Here is a 20,889-nt window from a genome sequence, read left to right as displayed (position 1 = left end):
GTTAGCTGGTGTGATAAGTAAATGTTCTAATGGTAGAGGAGGTGGTGGAGGGGAAGGTGGAGGAGAAGAGGGGTTAGTCCTGACAATCTTCCTCTTCAAAGGAATGGTATAATGTATGTCCTCTGACTCAAGTTTGCGCTTCTGAGGCGGTTTAGTACGAAGATGTCCTGTATCAGGATTAATGTACGGTTCCTTTGGTTTTGGGTCCGATTTGGGAAAAATCGGATCCTGCAGCTTCAGGGGAACATTTTTCGGTTTCGGCACCAAGGACTTCGGTGCTGGGGTGGAATGACTTTTCGGCACAGAAGGTTTCGGTTCCGATGCAGTTTTCGATTTCTGCATCAAAGATTTCGGCTCTGAAGCAGTCTTCAGCTTTGAGCCCGAAGATTTCGGCTCAGTGCCTGACTTTGGCCGACCTGATCCCAAGCCGGAAGGCTTAGTGACGTGTTTTGGTGCCGAGCATGGAGGCAGGCGTCAGTAACATCTTGGTGCAGACCGTGACCCAGAGGTGGAGGTGGAACTGAAGCCTTTTGCTTAGTCTGAGTTGGATTTCGGGGCTAGGGCTGTTCAGTACTCACGAAACGTTGACCTTGCAGTATGTCGTATTCCATCATGGAGTCAGATTCCGGAATAGATACATGTTCTTCCTGTTCCTCTTCACCCCCTTGTGCGTCGAACTCTACTTGCTCGAATCCTTCACCGAAGATGTCCGGAATGAATTTGATGTTCTGGCTTTGCATTTCACGACGTCAAGCAAGAATATCGCAGAGCGTTTTTTTCTATCAAAACGATCTGCAAGCGTCGCAGTCCTGTTCGTTGTACTCCGGAGAGAAGCAAAAGTTGCACACTTCGTGTGAGTCGGTGCGCGGGTACTTTGCGTGGCACAGAGGTCAGAATTTGAATGGAGCCCGATCCATCGACTGCGACGTGGACCGACACAGTTAGGCCTTCCCAGAGTTTTCTGATTGAAATAGAGATTTTCTTCAATTGATACGCCGAGAAATGAGAATTGCATACGAAACAATACCGACGCGGGTAGAGTGGATTATGAACCGAGGAGAACCCGAAGAACGGTTTCGAACCGGAGCGCAGCAATACACGTCCAAACCTGATGGCGGAAAAAAACAACCTGAATGCAGGCAATGCCCATGCACACTATCACCGAAAGGAGGAGTCACCTTACCTCATGACTGGAAAGACTTCTTTGAAGAAAACCAACTTGCAAACATCCGGACCCAACATTAGATGACAGGAGAAGGCAAAGCATGTAATCTACAGCTCATATGCCTCAAACATTAGGATCTTTTCATTGATAAAGCTCTGAGTACAAATGCCAGTCAAAGGGTAGTTGCACAATAAATGAGCGACAAATTAGAGAAAGCAGAAGGGGTGATCGAGGCTTAATCACAGGGCAGAATGAAGAATTTGCAGCTTTCAGAATAGGAATGAGCTTGGTAGGAGGATATGCTGAAGAAGGATTTGAGAGAAGCAGAAAGTGTCTTTACAGACAGAAAAGTAGATTAGAGATACAATGGGTAGACAATAGTATTCATATGTATTCTGGAAGCCTGTAATTTTAGAGGGAAAATTCTTAGCAAAATCATTTGGAAGGATTAGCTAAGGGAGGGGAGAGAAAAGTCCTGAATACTCCATTAAAGTAAAGATGTGACAATGGGTTCTTAATAATCTGGAAAGTCAACCATATGGAGGTTAGTATCATGAGCATTAAGAGCTCATGTATTTCGCACATGTTCAGATCAGCATGTTTTCAGCCATTTTGAAAGTGTCAAAATCAATTGTTACAGAACCAGTATGAGAAATGAATCAACTTTGGACATTGTGAGCTGAGAAAGTGAACGTGTTCAGGGGATAGTCTGCTTCGAGAGAAGAATGGAACGTGTAGTTAAAAGCATGCCAATTAATCTGCATCACCCTAACTAGCTCCGTAGTCTCTTTGTCTGGCCGCTAACTTAACCCCCGATATGTTTAACACACTGGTTTTTGCTCCCGAACCTTAATGCCCTTTTACGAATCAGTCCTCAACTTGGTATCTTTGTAAAGTGTATTAGGTCTTTCTTATCTGAAACACTCATATCAGCTATTGACCCGTTTTTGAACAAACCTGCATATGGAAATATACTTCTAATTTTTCAACCGCCAGTAGACTTAACACAAAAACAGAAACTGTAAACAATTATATGTGATTTACGACCAAACTGATATCATTTTGTGTTCTTTATAACATAGAATCAAACTGAGAAAAAAGTGTTGTTACTTCAATATTTTGCTACATATTAAGATATCAACTGAAACTAGGAAGATTCAAATAAAAGGTGGGGAGAGGGGGGCATTTTTTGTAATCAAATGATCACAATATAAATATATAAAGGTGAAAGACAAGGTTCTCTTTTTGGTCTATATAAACGAATACCCCGCCCCAATTATGAATGTTCTCTCCCACAAGACAACCAAATAACATCGGTGCTACACACTTTTAAAGACTTATTTTGAAGGACGATTGTAATGGACAAGTTACTTACCTTCAGTATTGATAGATCTATAAGAAACATTAGAAGTGATAGATTCCTTACCTTACAATTACTCCCAGGCGACAGACTGGATCTGGAAAGTTTTCATCAGCTGTACCCCTGCGCGTCAGTAGGTGGTATCGTGCGGCTTCGCGTCCATCGCTGGTGTCTTGGTCGCCAAGATGATGGTACGGGCGCGACTTAGACGCCACCCATGTGCGCTGACGTCAGTTCTGTACACGACTTTCTGCGCCAGGAACACAGAGCCATACAAGAAGCCGACCACTGGTGCATTGAAACTAGGGCCCTGAAAGGGATGACCTTAACACTAGAAATCAGTTTGCAGAACGGAAGGATGGGTGGGGCGATAAGGAATCTATCACTACTAATGTTTCTTACAGATATATCGTTACCAAAGGTAAGTAACGTATCCATCTGAAAGAAACACAAAGTGATAGATTCCTTGCCTTAGAATAGATACCCCAGCAATACCAACCCCGGTGGTGGGCTTGCAAACTAAGATCACACCAGAAAGTCCTGGAAAACAGAACAAAGAAACCGTCTCTCCGGACTTGGCTGTCCAGGCAGTAATGCTTAGTACACTTGTGAAGCGAGGCCCACGTGGCTGCCTGACAAATGTCTTGCAGGGGAACACCACGTCCCAATGCAGTGGTGGCTGCAGTTGCTCTAGTGGAATGAGCATGCAGTCCCACCGGAGGTTCCTTATTAGACAAACAGTAACAGGCCTTGATACATAAGACGACTCAGCCGGAGATAGTTCTCTTATGCACCGCCCGACCTTTCTTAGTGCCAACATAGCCAACAAAGAGATGGTCATCCACCCGGAACTGCTGAGTGCGGCTGACAAAATGAAAGTGCATACTTTGGGTCCGAACGGTGGAGCCTCTATTACTCTCTGGAAGGATGCAGAATGCGGAAAGAAGGTGGGCAAGGTAATGGTTTGCCCAATGTGAAAGGAAGTAACAACTTTTGGCAAAAAGGAAGGACGGAGCCTGAGCACAACCTTCTCCGGATGGACCAAAAGAAAAGGAGGCTTAAAAGAAAGAGCATAGCGCTCACTCACTCGCCTAGCGGAGGTGATGGCAACCTGGAAGGCAGTCTTCAAGGTCAAGAGACAGAGAGGACAGTTATGAAGGGGCTAGAAAAGAGCACACATGAGATAAGCAAGAACCAGATTAAAGTCCCACTGTGGCATCACAAACGGAACAGGAGGGAAAAGGTGTGTAATGCCTTTTGAGAAATTTATTGACAACAGGGGACTTGAAAAGAGAAGGCTGATCAGGGAGCCTGAGAAAGGCTGAAATGGCAGAAAGATAACCTTTGATAGTGCCCAGAGCAGAGCCCTGCAGGGCTAAAGAGAGAAGGAACAAAAGGACCTCAGAAAGAGGGACAGAAAGAGGATCCTCAGCCTTTGCTGTGCACCATGCCACAAATGTGTTCCACCTGCAGGCGTATACCACCTTAGTGGAGGGACGCCTGGCTGCCAGAATGACATCACAAACTTCAGGAGGCAAGTCGAAAGGAATCAACTGCCGCTGCTCAATTTCCACGCAAAGAGGTAGAGGCTGGACAGTTTCGGGTGGAGGACCGTCCCCTGCTGCTGCGACAGAAGATCCTCCTGAATAGGCAGTTTGATGGGAGGATCGATGCTTATACCGGGCAGCTCAGGATACCAAACTCTTGGAGCCCAGTCTGGGGCCCACAATAATAACTTGGGCCCGGTCATGCCGGATCTTCTTCAGCACTCTGGGTAGAAGTGATATAGGCAGAAAGGCGTACAACAGACCACAACTACACTCGCGCCGAAAAGCGTCGCAGAGCGAGTGCCGCCATGGAAATTCCAACGCGCAGAACTGTTGACGTTGCATGTTCTGTTCGGTGGCGAATAGATCTAACCAAGGCTCTGGCCACTGCCGAAAGAGACCTTGCGCCACATCTGAGTGAAGACGCCATTCGTGATCTATCATGCACCCGTGGCTGAGTTTGTCCGCCCTGGTGTTCAGGTGTTGAACCACCAGGAAAATGCCCTGGTGTTCTAGCCATGTCCAGAGGCGCAGGGCCTCCTGACATAACGTCCACGACCCCACCTCGCCCTGTTTGTTACAGTACCACATGGCAGTGGTGTTGTCGGTGAACACCTGCACTACTTTACCCTTGACAGAGGGAAGGAAGGCCTTCATATTGCCCGAACCTCCAGAAGGTTGATGTGGAGTTTGGACTCCGCCGGAGACCAGAGGCATCTGTTCTCTGCCTCTCCCATGTGGCCGCCACATCCCAAGAGAGAGGCATCCGTCACCGGTTGGGGTTGGGAGAGGGATATGCCGTCGACCCAATGCAGTCCGCGATCCACCACTGAAACTGTTGTGCAGTGTCCTCCGAGATCTGGATGTGATCGGACAGGTTCCCATGATGCTGCACCCACTGGAACTTCAGGTCCCACTGCAGAGCCCGCATATGCCATCTGGCATGATTGATCAGCAGGATGCAGGAAGCCATGAGGCCCAGCAGCCTCAGGGTCACTCTGACCGAAACCCGGGATAAGGGCTGAAAGATTGGAATCAGAGCCCGAATATTCCAGACTCTCTGTTCGGAAGGATAGACCCGAAACTGCGCCATGTCCAGAACTGTTCCGATGAAGAGGAGCTTCTGAGAGGCAATCAGGTGCGACTTCGGCACCTTGATAGAGAACCCCAGCAAATGCAGGTGGTAGGCCGTAGTCTGGAGGTGGGAGCTGACTGTATGGGGCGAGCCCGCCTTCAACTAGTCGTCGAGATAGGGGTAGACAGAAACGCCTTATCTGCGCAGATGAGCTGCGACCACCGCCATCACTTTCGAAAACACGCGCGGGGCGCTGGTAAGGCCAAAGGGGAGCACAGTAAATTGAAAAGGCTTGTGGCCTACAGTGAACCGCAGGTAATGCAGGTGGGCATGCAGGACTGGGATGTGGAAGTAAGCATCCTGCAAGTCCAGCACTACAATCCAGTCTTGTGGGTCGAGACCAGACAAGACCTGAGCCAAAGTGAGCATCTTGAACTTCTCTTTGCGGAGGAAGACATTTACATTCCGGAGATCCAAGATCGGACGCAGGCCCTTGTCCTTCTTTGGCACCAGATAGTAGTGGGAATAGCAACCACTACCTACTTCTGGCGTCGGAACACGCTCAATGGCCCCCTTGGCCAAGAGGGCCGCAACTTCCTGCTGAAGAGGCACCAAGTGATCCCCTGACATGTGGTAGTATTGAGGCGGCATGGCTGGAGGGGTAGTCTCTAAGGGGAGGGAGTAGCCCCTTCGGTCTATTTCTAAAACCCACCTGTCCCTCGTGATGGTGCACCAGTGGGGAAGGTGATGGCGAAGCCTGCTGCCCACTGGAGTCTGATGGGTCTGAAAGTTCGGACTAGGAAGGTTTGGAGCACAGTTGGCCGGGGTGGAAGTGGACTGACCCGCTCGCTGGCCCCTTGGTCCGCCACAGCGGAACCCGCGGACACGCTGGGGATGTTGCTGCGCAGGCTCGTGGCTCTCATGCGAACGCTGCGGGCGCCCCTTCTGGTGCCACGATAGGAGTGAAAAGCAGCCTGCGGAGAAGGGCGGGCTGCGGAGAGCCCCAAGGACTTGGCCGTTGCCCGTGAGTCCTTAAACCACTCCACTGCATGGTCTGCTTTGTCGCCGAAGAGGCAATGGGCATCAGAGAGTGTGTTTTGGACATCCTCCGAGAATCAAGTGGTCCTCAACTAGGCTTGGCGTCGAACCACCACCGTCGTTGCCATCGATCTGCCCAGTGAGTCGGCTGTGTCTAGGCCACAACTAATCATGAACTTCGCTGCATCTCTCCCCTCTGCAACAGCCTGCGAGAGAGCTGCCCGGGTCTCCTCCGGACACTGAGGCAGCACTTGTGCCACTGTATCCCACAGAGAATGGGAATAACGGCCCAAGAAGCATGCAGTGTTCACAGACACCAGCGCAGGACTGGTGGAAGCAAAAACTCTTCTTTCCGAACTGATCCAGTTTCTTGGATTCCCTATTCAGGGGTGCGGATGGGAAGGCAAACAGGGAAGCAGAGGTTAGGACAACCAAGCTCTTAGGGGTGGGGTGTTGGGAGAGGAAAATGGGGTCACCCGGAGCCGCGCAATGGCGTCGGGCCACGTTCCTATCCACAGGAGCCCCTGTGGTGGGCCTGGACCAAGTGCCCAAAAGAACGTCAGAAAGTGCTTCGTTGAAAGGAAGCAGCAGCTCCGCAGAAGTAGCTGCTGGCTGAAGCACTTCCGTCCGGAGGTTAGTCCTGACAGCCATAGTAGGGAGCTCAAGGTGTAGGGCGTCGGCAAGCCATGGCATAACTAGCGCTCTCCTCTTTAGCCACGGTAGGCAGAGACAGCATGACAAGGTTTGGTGAGGCATCCAGACCACTGGCTTCCCTCAACTCCTCTGCCCAGTCCTGTTCAGAATTGCAAGCAGCTGCGAGCGGGTCCTCAGACCCCTCCCAGTCCTCCCTTTCCTCCTCAGGCTGGTGTACAGGCCGAAAATGAGGAGTAGGGACATGGGGATAGAAATCCCAGAGTGGCGTAGAAAACGGCATCGAGCGACGCCGGGCTGACTCCATGTCCACTCAGGGCTGAAACTGGGGCAGACGATGTCCCGAGGAGCGGGCGACGTCTGACGTGGTGCCGGCAGTGTGACGTCAGTGGAGGTGTTACATGGTCAACCGGCGTCAACTGTGATCTAGGCATGGATCCAGCCACCGGCAGTGAAAAGCAGGGACCCCTACTCGGGACCTCAGGGCCTGAAGGCACACCGGCAGGACCAGACAGCCCAAAGAGGCGAGCCATGGCCGAAAGGAATTCCTGTATCTGGGCCGGAGTCGCTGCTGAACCCGGAAAGGGCGGGTAGGCCGGCGGTGGCTGCATAGGCTCCGCCGGAGCCGCAGGGGAGGCCCCACCCGCACCCTCGGCTGCGTCACTATGTTGTTTCTTTGAATTCTTGTGCTTTGCCTTACCTGACCTCGAGTGCGAAGACTTTGATCCCGAAGACGATGGTGATGACTCTGAGCGTGGTCCCTCGACCTCCCTCGGGACCAGAACCTCGAACGGCGCGGAGCAGACTGCCGGAATTCCAGCAACTTTCGGGACAGCTCCCACAAAGTTTTCGGCACCATGGCCCGGCAGTCAGGGCACAACTTTGGGTCGTGGTCGCGCCCGAAGCAGAAAAGAAACACTCTGTGTGGGTCCGTCAACTACATCATATGATGACAGGACTTAAAACCGGGCATCTTAGGAGTCGAAGACTCAATGAAAAAATGGAGACAAAAAGCCTCAAAAGGTCAGTCAAAAATTGACTGGGGGTTCCTGCTCTTCCCGGATCTGCGCTTGCTGGCGCGGAAAAATAAAGAATTGACGTCAGCGCGCGTGGGTGGTGATAAGTAGCGCCCCAACGTCATCTCGCTGATCACAACGCCAGCGACGGATGCAGAGCGACACGCAGGGGTACTGCGGACGAAAACTTTCCGGATCCAGTCTGAAGCCTAGGGGTAATTCTAAGGCATGGAATATATCACTATCAGCCTGATTCATCATGCTGTATTGCGCTCGCAAAGGGCCAGAATCTGAGAATCTGGCCCTTAGCGAGTGAGATTCTTGCATTTGGGATTCATCATCCCAAATGCAAAAATCGGTAATAGCGATTTCGCTATTTTGCGCGGAATTACATTTAAGGAATCTCTATTTGAGATTCCTTAAATGCAATTCATCATCCATTTTAAACTTGCGAATTCGCAATTTCGGCCAGCTATTTACCGCGAGGTCAAACCTCGTGGTAAATAGCGAAAACTTAGAAAAATGCTTTTAAAAGCATTTTTCTAAGTTGCATGTTGCACACACACATGTCCTTTGGACATGTGTGTGTGCAACACCTGTTTAAATTTGCATTTAAGGGGTGCTACAGGGTGTCCTTTGGACACCCCTGGCACCCTTTAAATCGCTATCTTATTCGCGATTAGCTAATTGCTAATCGCAAATAAGGAATAACTCCCCATTCATTCTTATGGGCCTTTTGGCCCATAGGAATGAATGGGGAGTTATTCCTTATTTGCGATTAGCAATTTGCTAATCGCAAATAAGGAATATGTAGGAATCGCATTTTTTTTTGCGATTCCTACATGAATCCCGTTTTGCGAGCCTGTAATAGCGATTCCTTATGAATCGCTATTAAAGACTAACAAAACGGGTCTTTCATGAATAAGGCTGTATGTGTTTCTTTCAGCTGACTGAACTAATATATGGTTTTCTTTTTCTACAGCACAAGAAATCCTGTACTAGTCGTTTATTTCAACTTTCAAGCAGAGATATGCAAACAAAGAAAGTTTTATAAAATGGCTTCATTAACATATCTCTATAAACTCACTTCATGGGTTGGAAGATAAGAATTTTCAACATTTATGACGGTGAATTGTTTTACCTTTACTGCACAGATATCAAGAAAGTAAACATAAAATGACAAAAACAATCACCTCATTGCTAATAGGAGTGTGGTGTGTATATGACTACTCCAACACTTACTGATGAGCTGTTGATATTTGTAAGAGGGAAATGTACAAGACGTGATGAGTTGAGTATGGATGGCCAGGCAAGCTCTGCTGTAATTTCGGATAACACTCCCTTTTGTAGATCTGTGTCCACTTCAAACACAGCATTAAGTCTGCAAAGGTAATCAATGTCAAATTCACTTAAATAAAATGATCATCCAATGGTCTGAAAACGTATTATTATAATTAATATGGAAATACTTTTGACATTCTTACCATTACAAAGCACAACATAATACATTATCGAACATTGGTAACATGGCTAAACGTGCTTACCTCTCACTATAATGACCCCAACAAAACATTCATGAATTGCAAATAAAAATACAGCTTGACTCAAGATACACAGCAAATATGACCTTAACAATAGGGAAGTTCTTAGATCGTAAAATCTGATTTCATCAGAACAAATTTGTATTCCAGAAACATCAATATTCTAGTTATGGCTACACAACCATTCTCACTAAATTCAGTTTGCCTAAGAGAGTGACCACAAAAGGAACACTGATTTTTCTAGCTACATTGTTTTTACGTTCTGTGAGGGGGACTGGCTATAGAAATTCAAACCCTTAAATAATTCCCCATTATTATAAAGAACCCCTTAAAAAATCTTTACATTTTGGCAGGAATTTGCCAAGGTCATCACTGAGCCTTATGTATAATAGGTTTTCCCACTCACAGAGCCTGTGTCAGGAGGAGTGACAGGCTTAGTGAGGTTAGAAGAATACAAATGTGTCAAACTGCACATGCTGGGAGTCCAGCGAAATAAAGATGAAGGGGGAGGCAAATGATCTACCTTCTCTACAGCTTGCAAAATGACATTATCAATGGTTTACCTTATCTTCAGTGTCCAACTGTTCTAAACTCATACACATAAAGGAAGCTGTCCATGAAAGAATATGCGAATGAGGTTTGGAGAATGATTGGGGGGGGGGGGGTTGTCTCTCTTTAATGCAACCTTCACGATGTGCTACCTGTTTTTTACATTTATTGCCAGTCCCTTAAGAATTTATTTCAAGGCCTGATGTAGACTATTTCCAGTTCTATGGCAGTGTATGAAATAAAGGGATGACACTGCATATTGAAACGCACCTAGTTGACTTTTGCCATCCTTCTTCAAAAAGAAAAACAGACAATTACTGAGCAGTATATTAACAGGTTTGCCTACACATTTGTCAAACTCCCCCTCCAGCTTTCCCTTGACCATTTCACACTTTGCACAATTGTTACAAAAATCACTATGAGAAATAGGAAACCTACCCATGAAGACCATTACCACACTATTCAGGATGCCACCTCATTCAGAGGTTTCCCATGGTCACTGGAGATCACGAATGCCAGAATTCATCAACTCTACAGTTGAAAGTTATAATGATCTTTGTATAGACAGATTTTTGGCATATGCATTAATATCTTCATTTAGGTCCTTAACCTGTTCTGCCTTCTAATTCAGATAAAGCCTAATGAATGCTTTAACATTCAATTCCTTTACTGAGGTTTCCTTCCGTCCTGTTTTAGTACATCTATATTTCTGATGCTGGTCCGACTTTATTCCTGGAAAGTATCTAGACATACCAACTCTGGTATTTCTTTCTGCTCCAGATTCAAATAAATGGCTCGGTATTTATGGTTGAAAACTATAAAAACTCAATCAATCAACTCAAAGTGACTGTATCACAGGGTTACTGGCTCAAAGACTGAATCTAAAAATTATATCTTGTAAAATCTACTCTGGTTGTATCCTCATTTAAAGGCCTTCTTACAACAGTACTTAAGGGATAACTGTTGCTGTAAACTAAACAGCACACTTTATATAAGACTGAGTGGGCATGACGTGGTGTCTGTCCTGCTTATAGGCACAAACCTTTTCACAATGGGAAAATGATCTTTAAAAAATGTTTGCTGGGGTCTTGCCAAAGTAACTATTTAATTACTTCCCAACTTGAAGTGAAAAGGAGCTTACCGACCATCAAGGTCACGCACTGAGTTAAGCATCTGCTAGTGTCACCTGGTCAAAAGTTTAAATCCCGACACAGTAAACCTTGCCTGCAATCTTAAATTAAGTATGATGAAATTAGGTATCGCAATACATGGTAGTTACAGCACTTAGAAATAGCAAACAGATTGTAAATAATACATACAAACAAAATTATTTTTGCTCTTAAGCTTTTATGTATTTACTTAGCTAGGAATGGGTGCTACACTCTTTGGAGGAAAATATGCTTCGATTATCAGGATTCTAAAAGAATTGTGCCTACTTTAGGGATCCTAATGTGACTCAGATCTTATCACCTGCTCAAAAATAGGCCTTTGACACAGCCAGAGCAAAGCACACCAGATAATTACGTGAAATAAAAATCTTTCGATTGGAAATGAGCAATCAACTACATATGTTCTGGTCAATTAACAGGAGAAAATAAGGACGACCAAAGCCATACCTGATTTTCAGGAATTCCACATAGGATATATTTACATATAGCAAATTTGATTTTATTTATAAAGTTAATGGTTATCTAAAGCTTAAAGACCAGTCCAATTGTGGCTTAAATTTCAGGCTTCAAATCGCATTTTGTGAATTGAGCACAGGTCTCACTGCCTCCAAATTTGTGTAATTTCTTGATTGACACTTCCTGTTGCATTTTCTGCTAAAAAATGAAATTTACTTGCAAGACTTAGAAAGTTCTTGCTATGGAGGCTCATATACTCAGCTACTAAACTTAGTTACTGCAGCTTGATTCCTTTCATCTCTTGCCTATAGACTAATCGAGGCTCTATCAGTATAAACAAGGTCTGGAATGTTTAAATCTCACACACAGAATTGGTTTTCATACTGCTTGCCGAAACCAATACTTTACACACTTGTGATTTCTTTTTTATTTCCAGACGTAACCACTTGCAATTAGTTTGGCTAAATCTATGATAACATTTTCACATAATATGATCTTTAACTTAGTATTGAGACTGCATTCTACAGTTAACATTTTGCTAAGCATCAGGACTGGTTCCTGAAGAGTCCTTCTTGCATGAATACTTGCCTCAGATCAATAGAGCTTCATTCTATATTTTGAAAGCAAATATGTGTTTTCTAGGCTACACCAGACTGAGTTGCACTGTAGGTTTTAAAACAAAAACATTCTTCTTCAGTTAAGAGTGCTAGGAAATATACATTCTGAAGAAGGTTTATTTATTTAATTAAGGGTAGTCTAATACTAATTCACCTAACGGCAATCCATGTATTCAACTTTTTTTTATGTACAAGGAGATTCTTTGCTGTATGAACAAATCAAGTAGTAGCAACATTCAACCACCTTTTCCACAGCACTCTCCGTTTCATCTTTGCTTCTATTATAAGTTGCCTATATTCTTATTTTATTTTTCATAATTCTATAACTTTTTGATTTAATCAGGCAATTTCAGCTGCTTGAATAGTGGAGGCATTGCTAGAGTGCTTTTGCTGGAGGCATAGGCTTGATGGTCACATTTTATAACAGTCCTATGTACCGATCATAGGTATGCTCGAGCACTGATGGTTTGATAGATTATCAAGGTGATCAATTTTGATGCATTATCATGTTTTGTTCAAGCTTGTTATTGCAGTCTTCATGTTTCCAGCCCCTCCACTGGATGTCTCTCAACGCAGCTCTCATTTTTTGGGCAGTTACTGTTTTATTGCAAACAGGATGCTAAAACTATTGATCTGTAAGGTTGTACTATTGCCAGTATAACTCATCAACATACACATGAAGTCTCTCTGGACTAGTTGTTGGCAGACATGCTTGAGAAGTTAAATAGCACCTTGGAAAAAAGGAAATCTTCCACAGTGTATGGGATAACTTAGCAATGGCAGAATTTATGTAGGCTATGATTTTCTTCCCAAGGTTTCTCCAACTGCAGAATGCACATACATTTCGTGTAAAATATTAGCGGCAAGTCACTTCTTTTTCTTTTAGATTTCATACATGATGTGTTCCTGGCCATGAAACAGATTGTTTGAAACAGAGGCAGACAGGTTGAGACAGCTATTTAACTCTCCCCTGGCTCACACAAAAAGCAGGCCAAAGCTTAAAGTGAAAGCCATTAAAACAGTCCGAATCACATTTAGTTTAGTTTACTCACAAGTGGCTGGAGTTTTCTGTAACGTATGTCCACTTCCTGAAGAGATTCTCATGCAAATCCCAATCTGAATCCCATACATCTTCTTGCATCACTAAACTGTGCTGCACTTTAGATTCAGCTGGACAGAGAAGTCAAAGTTTTCATTATGCATTAGTATCACAGAATTCATACTTAAGCCTCTCATCAGATGCAACTAGAATTATATTCATTATGGTGAATGTTACTTACATTTGGATAAAAACGGAAGTCCCACATAACAGTGTTCTCCGCATTGCAAAGCAGCATCAAAGTACAAGTTTGCTATCTGTAAAAGTAAGAATGAACACAAATATCAGACTAAAAACTGCTAATAAAACAATGCATGCAGAATTCATGAGTCAAAGTTTAAGAGAACATCAATAATGTTAGTCATACCTTTTAAATAGGTGCAAAGTAATCCTACCTTTGACTTTTTCCCAGGCTCTAAGTCTTCTCTATTACTTTTTAAACGCTTGTAATAAAATCTCAAGTCTTCTGACAAGGAGCGTATCTGCTGAATTTTTACCCTCTGTGAAAAGGAGCTCACAATGTTTAGGCTCTGATGAACTAATTTACCCTAGAAAAGGAAAAGGAAATGATTTGTATTTGATAAGCCTAATTCATTAAGTAATCTCTCAAAAGACCAAATTGAAAAAAACATTTTATTAAGTTACTCTTTTGGACGTTTAGCTAGCACAGCCTACTACAGAAGCAGTGTCAAGAGTGCTCACTGTAGATGCCAAAATCTTTATATAGGATTCTTATACACTTATTCAACAACCACAATTCTAATTTGTACTTCCTTATGAATCCTTACTAATGAATATCCAATTTCAATAATGGTTTAAGTGGTGAAAACCTTCAACACCAGTTTTTGTCAAATATTTGCAGATGAGTCACATATCTAATGGCTTTTATTTTAGGATTAAAAAAAATAATGACCAGCCCTAAAATATTAGGAATTGAATGTGCTATACAATATGGAAAGAGTTTGTGGGCAAAACAAAAACTTTGTTTGGTACTGTCTTTTGTAAATGTACACATGCAAGACGTATGCAAGAGGATCATAATGAAAACATGGAGGAACAAAAATAAGGAGACATGGGAAATGGTGTCTGTAAAGGTGAAAATCAGAGTCAAAGGTGGGGGAAGTGAGGGAAACCAAAAAGCAAACAAAACAAGAAAATGAAGAGTGTGGTAAGAAAGGGGAGGTAAAAAACAAATACTATCTAGCTAACATGAAAATCATGTGCTAGAGACTGCTTTGTCAGACCGTTCCAGACAAATTACCTTTCTATAGAAAATGCAATGCATGCAAGTGCATTTGTGTTTAAATGCAGAAGACTGCCTTTCATCCCATTGTTTAATGTTCTAACCTTCTACTTGTTGGGGACGAGACATACGGAGAAATGGAAAAAGAGGTGTTTAGACAGTCTATCCCATAAAAAAACACATGCATGCAGTATATTTTTTGCCAGAAAGCACATTTGTCAAAAGGAATGAGGAATAGAAATCTTTAGGCTGACTTCTGCTAACAGAATAGGCAACCTTTGAGTTCAAGTGCAATCATTTACATTAAACTAATCTTTCTCCATGAGACAAAAAAAATGTTTCACTTGTTATGAGGTCCCTGTGAAGTATAACAAACCGAAAATATGAGATCTCAGAGTGTTAGGAATAAGTGGAAATGCATGTTAAATTACATGAAGAAGAATCGGAGATGTTCAGCATATCAAAGTGAGGTCCAGGATGCATATCAGTTGCCCAAGAGTGCGTGGATGCCATACATGCAATTCATCCTAAGAGAAGTAAGAAGGCATTAAAAAGGAGAACAATTTGGCTTGAATTGTACATAGATATCAGTAATTCGGTATCGGGCATCTGCCCTATGGGTTAGTTCTAGAGGAGTAGGAAACATCAGAGGAAATGGTGTAATGAAGGCTATTTAGCTCAAATCCTGTGCATCATAATCAAGTCAGAAAAGGTGAGTTGCAAGGTTTTTTCAGAAGCTTACTAAGTTATCTTCAAGCAATATGAGAAGAGGTTTCAGATGTGCTAGGATATTGAATATGTAAGGCACTTTTCCATGTTCTTTAAGCTTACACCAAGGAACAAAAGGCAAGTTCTAGGAAGCAGATCTTCGATGCCAAAGAAGATGGTAAAAAAAAAGACAGCTTTAGTGCATTCCTGTTTAAGATGGATGGATTCATGGACTACGCAAATGGTATGAAATTGTGGTCTCTCCGTATCAGGAGTCATTGTGCACCCTACAGCGCATGTGTAAGGTGATTTAAATCCGGAAGTGCATCCAGCAGGATGGTTCTGGACCTTTTGTAACTTGTCTAGACTAGGGTCTTCTCAGGGTGCCCAGTGTACATGCTACAGTAGTAGAGTGCAGGGAGTTACCTGTACAAAGTCAAATCAATTTTGGGGAAAAATGATTAAAATGGGGCAATATGCCACTTAGCAGCCCTAGACGGGCAAAGGGATTCTTGGTGACAACTTTCTATTGTTGGGTAGAGATTTAGACTTCCAAGTGTCAACCATTAAGAGGTGGAGTGCGGAAAAGTTTCACTGAATTTCACAAAAGAGGAAGGTGTGAATGTTTCCATTGACCTGATATGGTAGTTTCAGATTTTTGGGTTGTTTAGGTAAGTAAATTTAATTTCATCCACACCTGAATTGGTAACATGACTTAATGAGCTCTCTTTCTAGACTGACAGAGATCTGAAGCAAGACAGTACAACCTTTGGGGGCACCATATGTAATCAAGGGGACTGCTTAGAAGAAGGCTTAATGTAAACAATTGACAACATTTAGATCAGCATATTCAGTCAGGTGACCAAGCAAATAGTATGGCCAATGGTAACAAGTGTAGCAAATAAGTTAAGCAGGCGACAAATGCATGCATTATTATTATCCTAAGCCAGGATGTGCTGCACTCTCCTGTTTAGCAGTACAGATGCTGTGCCACAGCAAGGTGGGAAGCTACACTGAAAATAATTCAGTAAGAAGACTTTCTCCAGGTGAGTAGTTTGTTGTTTGGTGACTATACGCTACAAAAGTAACAATTTAGGCATGAGCTGGGTCAATACTTGGGTAACATCTTGGGTCCGCAGCTGATCCTCTGTGAAGAGCTGATGGCTTGCTTTGTTTTTGAGGAACTTTGACAAGTGAAGTATCGAGGAGGTTTGTGATAGCCAATTTTAAGGCAGAAATGCCTAATTTAATTGCTGTATCACTGCAAAACTCTATTGAACGGTCTATTTTATTAAAAAATATATATATATATATTTTCGATATATTGTTCTGTAGCTAGTGAAAACTCAGTTGGGTAAGAAATTAATCTGGAACTAAAGGATATATTGTAGGTAGAAATCACAGTGCGGCTTTTTTCATCAGTGAATTTCTCAGACTTCCTATAGCACCTACCTTTTTAGATAAACATCAGACAGAAACATACGTGGAATGAATTACATAGCTGAGGATTCTGCAACATAACTGAAGACCAGGACATTGTGGCACGCTAAAAAATAGAAGGATATAAAAGTGCTGGAAGGAAAGTGGCTCACATAACTATACATGAAGCCAGAAACTTGGAGCAAGGTGAGCAGAGGGAACAAACGTTATCTGGTGGAGGTGGTAGAGGATTTCAGGGGTAAATGGGTGAGTCATGCTTGGAGACACAGGGAAGAGGTGGGGCGATTATGTGGAGTGTTTACAGATGTGTAAAGCAGTTGACTTATTCAGTAAGAGGTCACTGGCAAGGTCAACTGAACTGTAATGTTACAGCTGTGAACTTCCCTCAGTCCTCCATACATACATAACATTGTTTATCAAAATTACATTAACTCTACAAACATTATTTAAAAGAAATGCAACTTACTGGAAAAGACAGAGGAAGGGTGATGCGTTTTGGTGAGCAGGACAATGATCCTACAGCAACCACTGCCTTTACAGGAATTGTTAATATCTGTAAAAAGAGATTTTAGAATCACAATGTATTACATGTGGCATCTTAATGCAGATTCCTAGACAAGTGAAGAGCCTGCTTTGAAGCACAACATAAAAAATGCAACAAAAATAAGTATGATAAAAGGGAGAACCACTGCCATAATGTGACTTTGGGCCAAGTCACATTCCCCATATACCTACCCTTGGGGTACACAGCTTCCTGCATCCCTACCAATCAACTCTACCCCTGAAGCACAGAAAAAGCTAAAATGGCTGCTATCCAGAAATAAAAAATATTTTACCCTATATTAGAAATGAATTATTATCCCGATCATTCGCTTCACTTTCATGCATCTACATATTATGGATTTTCAAAGTGATCTGTTGCAGGTTTATTTTTGCAATGAATTATTCTAAATGTTTTAAAACACTGACACTATTCATCACATAAACAAAATTTAATATTAAAGGCCTTATGAATACACCAAATAAACTACAGTGGAACAAAATCTGTTGAAAACCAGAAAGATGCTTCTAAACGTATTTATTCACATCTTTTTTTTTTTTTTTTTGTCCTCATTTGCCTGTACCTCTTGCCCGCAGACTATATAGCCAACCACCTATTCGTTCGACTCGGGATAGAACGCGCTCACAATCTCCACCTCTTTGGGGAGCGTTCTGGCGGGAGACCGAATCTGGGTTTACTGAGGTATTTTGTGACGAGTGACGACCAGCCATACCCGACACAGACTCCATCAAGGTAGGGACTACCACGAGGTCCATTTCTTGTCTAACGGAACCGCCACCGTGGACTCTGAAGTTTGGAGGCATAATCATAGGACCGGGGAAAAAAAAAAAAAAAAAAAAAACCCGGTTCTCTAACAGATTCCAAAAGAGAGGTTTTGTCTGCTGCAAGATCTGACCAGGTCTACCTTTGATGTTTCAATTAAAGATGATAGCCAGCTGGCATGTGTTGGCGCCTTTGAGTCAACCCAAAATTTACATATCTGACGTCTGGCGAGTAGGATTGCATAAAACAGTAACGGCCTTGCTGTACCAGTCACATTATCAGCCATTCCAGAAATTATCAGTGTTAATGAACAGGTTAAGGATACTTTAAGTATCGAGCCCAGTGTATCCAGGACTTCTGCCCAGAAAGTCTTGATTGGTGGGCAGTCCAAAAACATGGGAACGTCAGATGCGCCCTGAAGACTGCACTTATTACAACTTTTACCAGCTTGGAACTTTGCCAGCTTTTGTGGTGACCAATAGGCTCGGTATAATGTGAAGAGGTGGTTTCGCCTCAACCATGCCGGTTTGACAATTTTATATAAAAGCGTGAATGATCTTATCCACCACTCTTCTCCTTGCAGGAGCATATCCTCCGCCCATATTTCGTCAGGAAGGTCGAAGTCTCCATCCACCTCCTCTGAAGTTGCCCAGTAACAATGTGCCATTTCTTTGCTTCCCTGTGGTTTCTCCACCAGTTGTTGTTCTAACATGCTACACCTCCCCACCAAGGCGTTCTTTTTGAAGAGCTTTCTAGACCAGCTTACTAGTTGCATGTATTTAAACCTTGATAGCCCTGGGCCTACCTTTTCAAGCAGATTCTCCCATGATATTAATGCCCCACCAGCTAACAAGTCTCCCCATCTCGTGATCCCCCCTTCTCTTAATGGCGTCGAGAGGTTGTCACCCAAACACGGTGGAAGCCCCGGGGAACCCCACATTGGAGCCCAATTTTAATAGTAGGCCAGCCTTGTTGACCTCTTAATCCTTGTCCAGGCGCTGGCCAACGATTGCAAGACCTTCAACCTCACCTTCTTGAAAAATTTCTGCTCTCCAAATTTGAATAAAAACCCGTCCATTGGCAGGCCCGTTCCAGTTAACATGGCCTTAAACATTCTCCCTACTGTTGAGTCTGTTGGGGTCTTCAGTAGCATTCTTGAGAATGATAACTGAAAGGCCCAGGCGTAGTATTGTATATCTGGAAGGGAGAGCCCACCCTTTTCCCTCCTCCTCCTCAGTTTCTTCCAAGGTATCCGAGTTGCCTTGTAATTCCACACAAACGAGTTGATGTCCTGTTGACACTTCTTGATTTGTTTTGAGTCAAATGCTAATGGTATGCTGTTAAATATAAATGAAAGCTTCGGTATAATTGACATTTTTATAAGGCTTACCCTCCCATAGATCGTCAATGGGAGAAATGTCCATGCTTTTAGAAGTGCCCGACATTCTCGGGGTACCCGATTCAAATTTACCTGAGCTATATTCATGACTTCCTGGGTGATCATAATTCCCAGATAGCGCATTGAGGAGGTTGTGTCCAATTGTGAGTTGTTAATATTCCACTCCATTATATCGGTTTTCCCCGCATTTATCTGGTACCCTGAAATTTCCCCGAATTCTTCTGCTCTCCTGATAACTGTTGGAAATGCCTGAATGGGATCTGACGTATATATCAGGATGTCGTCTGCATACATGCCCAGACGTTTCACCCATCCACTGAACTCAAAGGGGATAATACTCTGTTCTTCTCTTATTATCTGTGCAAATGGCTCTATATAAAGATCGAATAGAAGCGGGGAAAGGGGACAGCCCTGCCTAGTTCCTCGTGAAATCTTAAATGGCTCAGTGAGTGTGTCGTTTATTAATAACTTAACGGTAGGAGCTCTGTATAGGAGCTGGATAGTACGGCAGAACTTCTCGCCTAGTTGGAACTTCCTTAATACCGCCGTCAGATAGGGCCAATTGACCCTATCAAAGGCCTTTGTGGCGTCTAATGTTAGGGTGGCCAGGGGTAAGGAAAAAGTTGTGGCGATGTCTATCGCCGCAACCAAGTCCCTGGTTAGGTCCGCCATCTGACGTCCCCTGATAAAGCCCTTTTGATCCTCGTGGATTATAGAGCCGATCTCGCTTGCCAAACGTGCTGATAAAACTGCAGCAAAGATCTTATAGTCTATATTCAGCAGCAAGATCGGCCTATAGGACCCACAGTCAGTTGGATCTTTACCTGGTTTTGGTATAAGGACTATAGTTGCTTCGCTCCATGATGCAGGAGGCACTAACCTTTTTGTAAAGATGTTATTAAATAAATAAGTCAGTGTTGTTACTAGCTCCGAACTCAAAACCCAGTATAATTCCCCTGGGAGGCCATCTGGACCAGCCGCCTTCCCCTGCTTTAATTGACCTATCACCTTACTCACTTCCTCCTCTGATATCTCCCTATCCAGGCGGTCGATCTGATCTCCAGAGAGGGTAGGTAATTGAATCCTATCTAACCATAGATTTCTTGCCTGGGGATCGTCTTCAATATCTTCGGTATATATGTTTTGAAAAAACTCCTGAAAAGCCCTACCGATCTCGGTATTGGTGTCCCTAACAGTAATGTCTCCCTCCTTACAGATGCCCTTTATAAACGTTTTAGATTTATCTGTTTTGACTTTCCAAGCTAAAACCTTACCAGCCGCCTCTCCATATTCAAAGTTCGAAATCTTGCTTGCCTCCCACCTCTTCTCTACTCTTTCCTGTAAGATTTTATTCAGTTCCTGCTTCAATTTATTTCGTTCTTCCTGCTCTGCAGAGGTACCCCCAGAGGACCCTCAAATCCTATCTAGACTAACCAGATCCCTTTCTAGGTTCCTGATTTTTTCCCTGTAGATTTTGCCTTTAAATGATGCA

At 43.6% G+C, this 20,889-nt stretch overlaps 1 protein-coding gene across 1 annotated transcript in view; it reads right to left on the bottom strand.

Moving 5' to 3' along the window:
* Positions 1 to 20,889, bottom strand: part of LOC147668662 (transmembrane protein 131-like) — a gene marked incomplete at its 3' end in the record, with an annotated part of 812,034 nt that overhangs the window by 117,388 nt on the left and 673,757 nt on the right. Inside the window, exons 19-23 of the mRNA XM_086948537.1 lie at positions 17,141 to 17,227; positions 13,679 to 13,831; positions 13,465 to 13,540; positions 13,237 to 13,354; positions 9,095 to 9,233 (exon numbers count right to left, since the gene is read on the bottom strand). Of these exons, the coding sequence (XP_086804663.1) occupies positions 9,095 to 9,233; positions 13,237 to 13,354; positions 13,465 to 13,540; positions 13,679 to 13,831; positions 17,141 to 17,227 (573 nt within the window). The remainder of the gene's footprint in view (positions 1 to 9,094; positions 9,234 to 13,236; positions 13,355 to 13,464; positions 13,541 to 13,678; positions 13,832 to 17,140; positions 17,228 to 20,889) is intronic.

The sequence above is a fragment of the Lissotriton vulgaris genome, unplaced genomic scaffold (assembly GCF_964263255.1).
Source record: "Lissotriton vulgaris unplaced genomic scaffold, aLisVul1.2 SCAFFOLD_700, whole genome shotgun sequence".
NCBI lineage: Eukaryota > Metazoa > Chordata > Amphibia > Caudata > Salamandridae > Lissotriton > Lissotriton vulgaris.
This window is presented reverse-complemented; position numbering and strand designations above follow the sequence as displayed.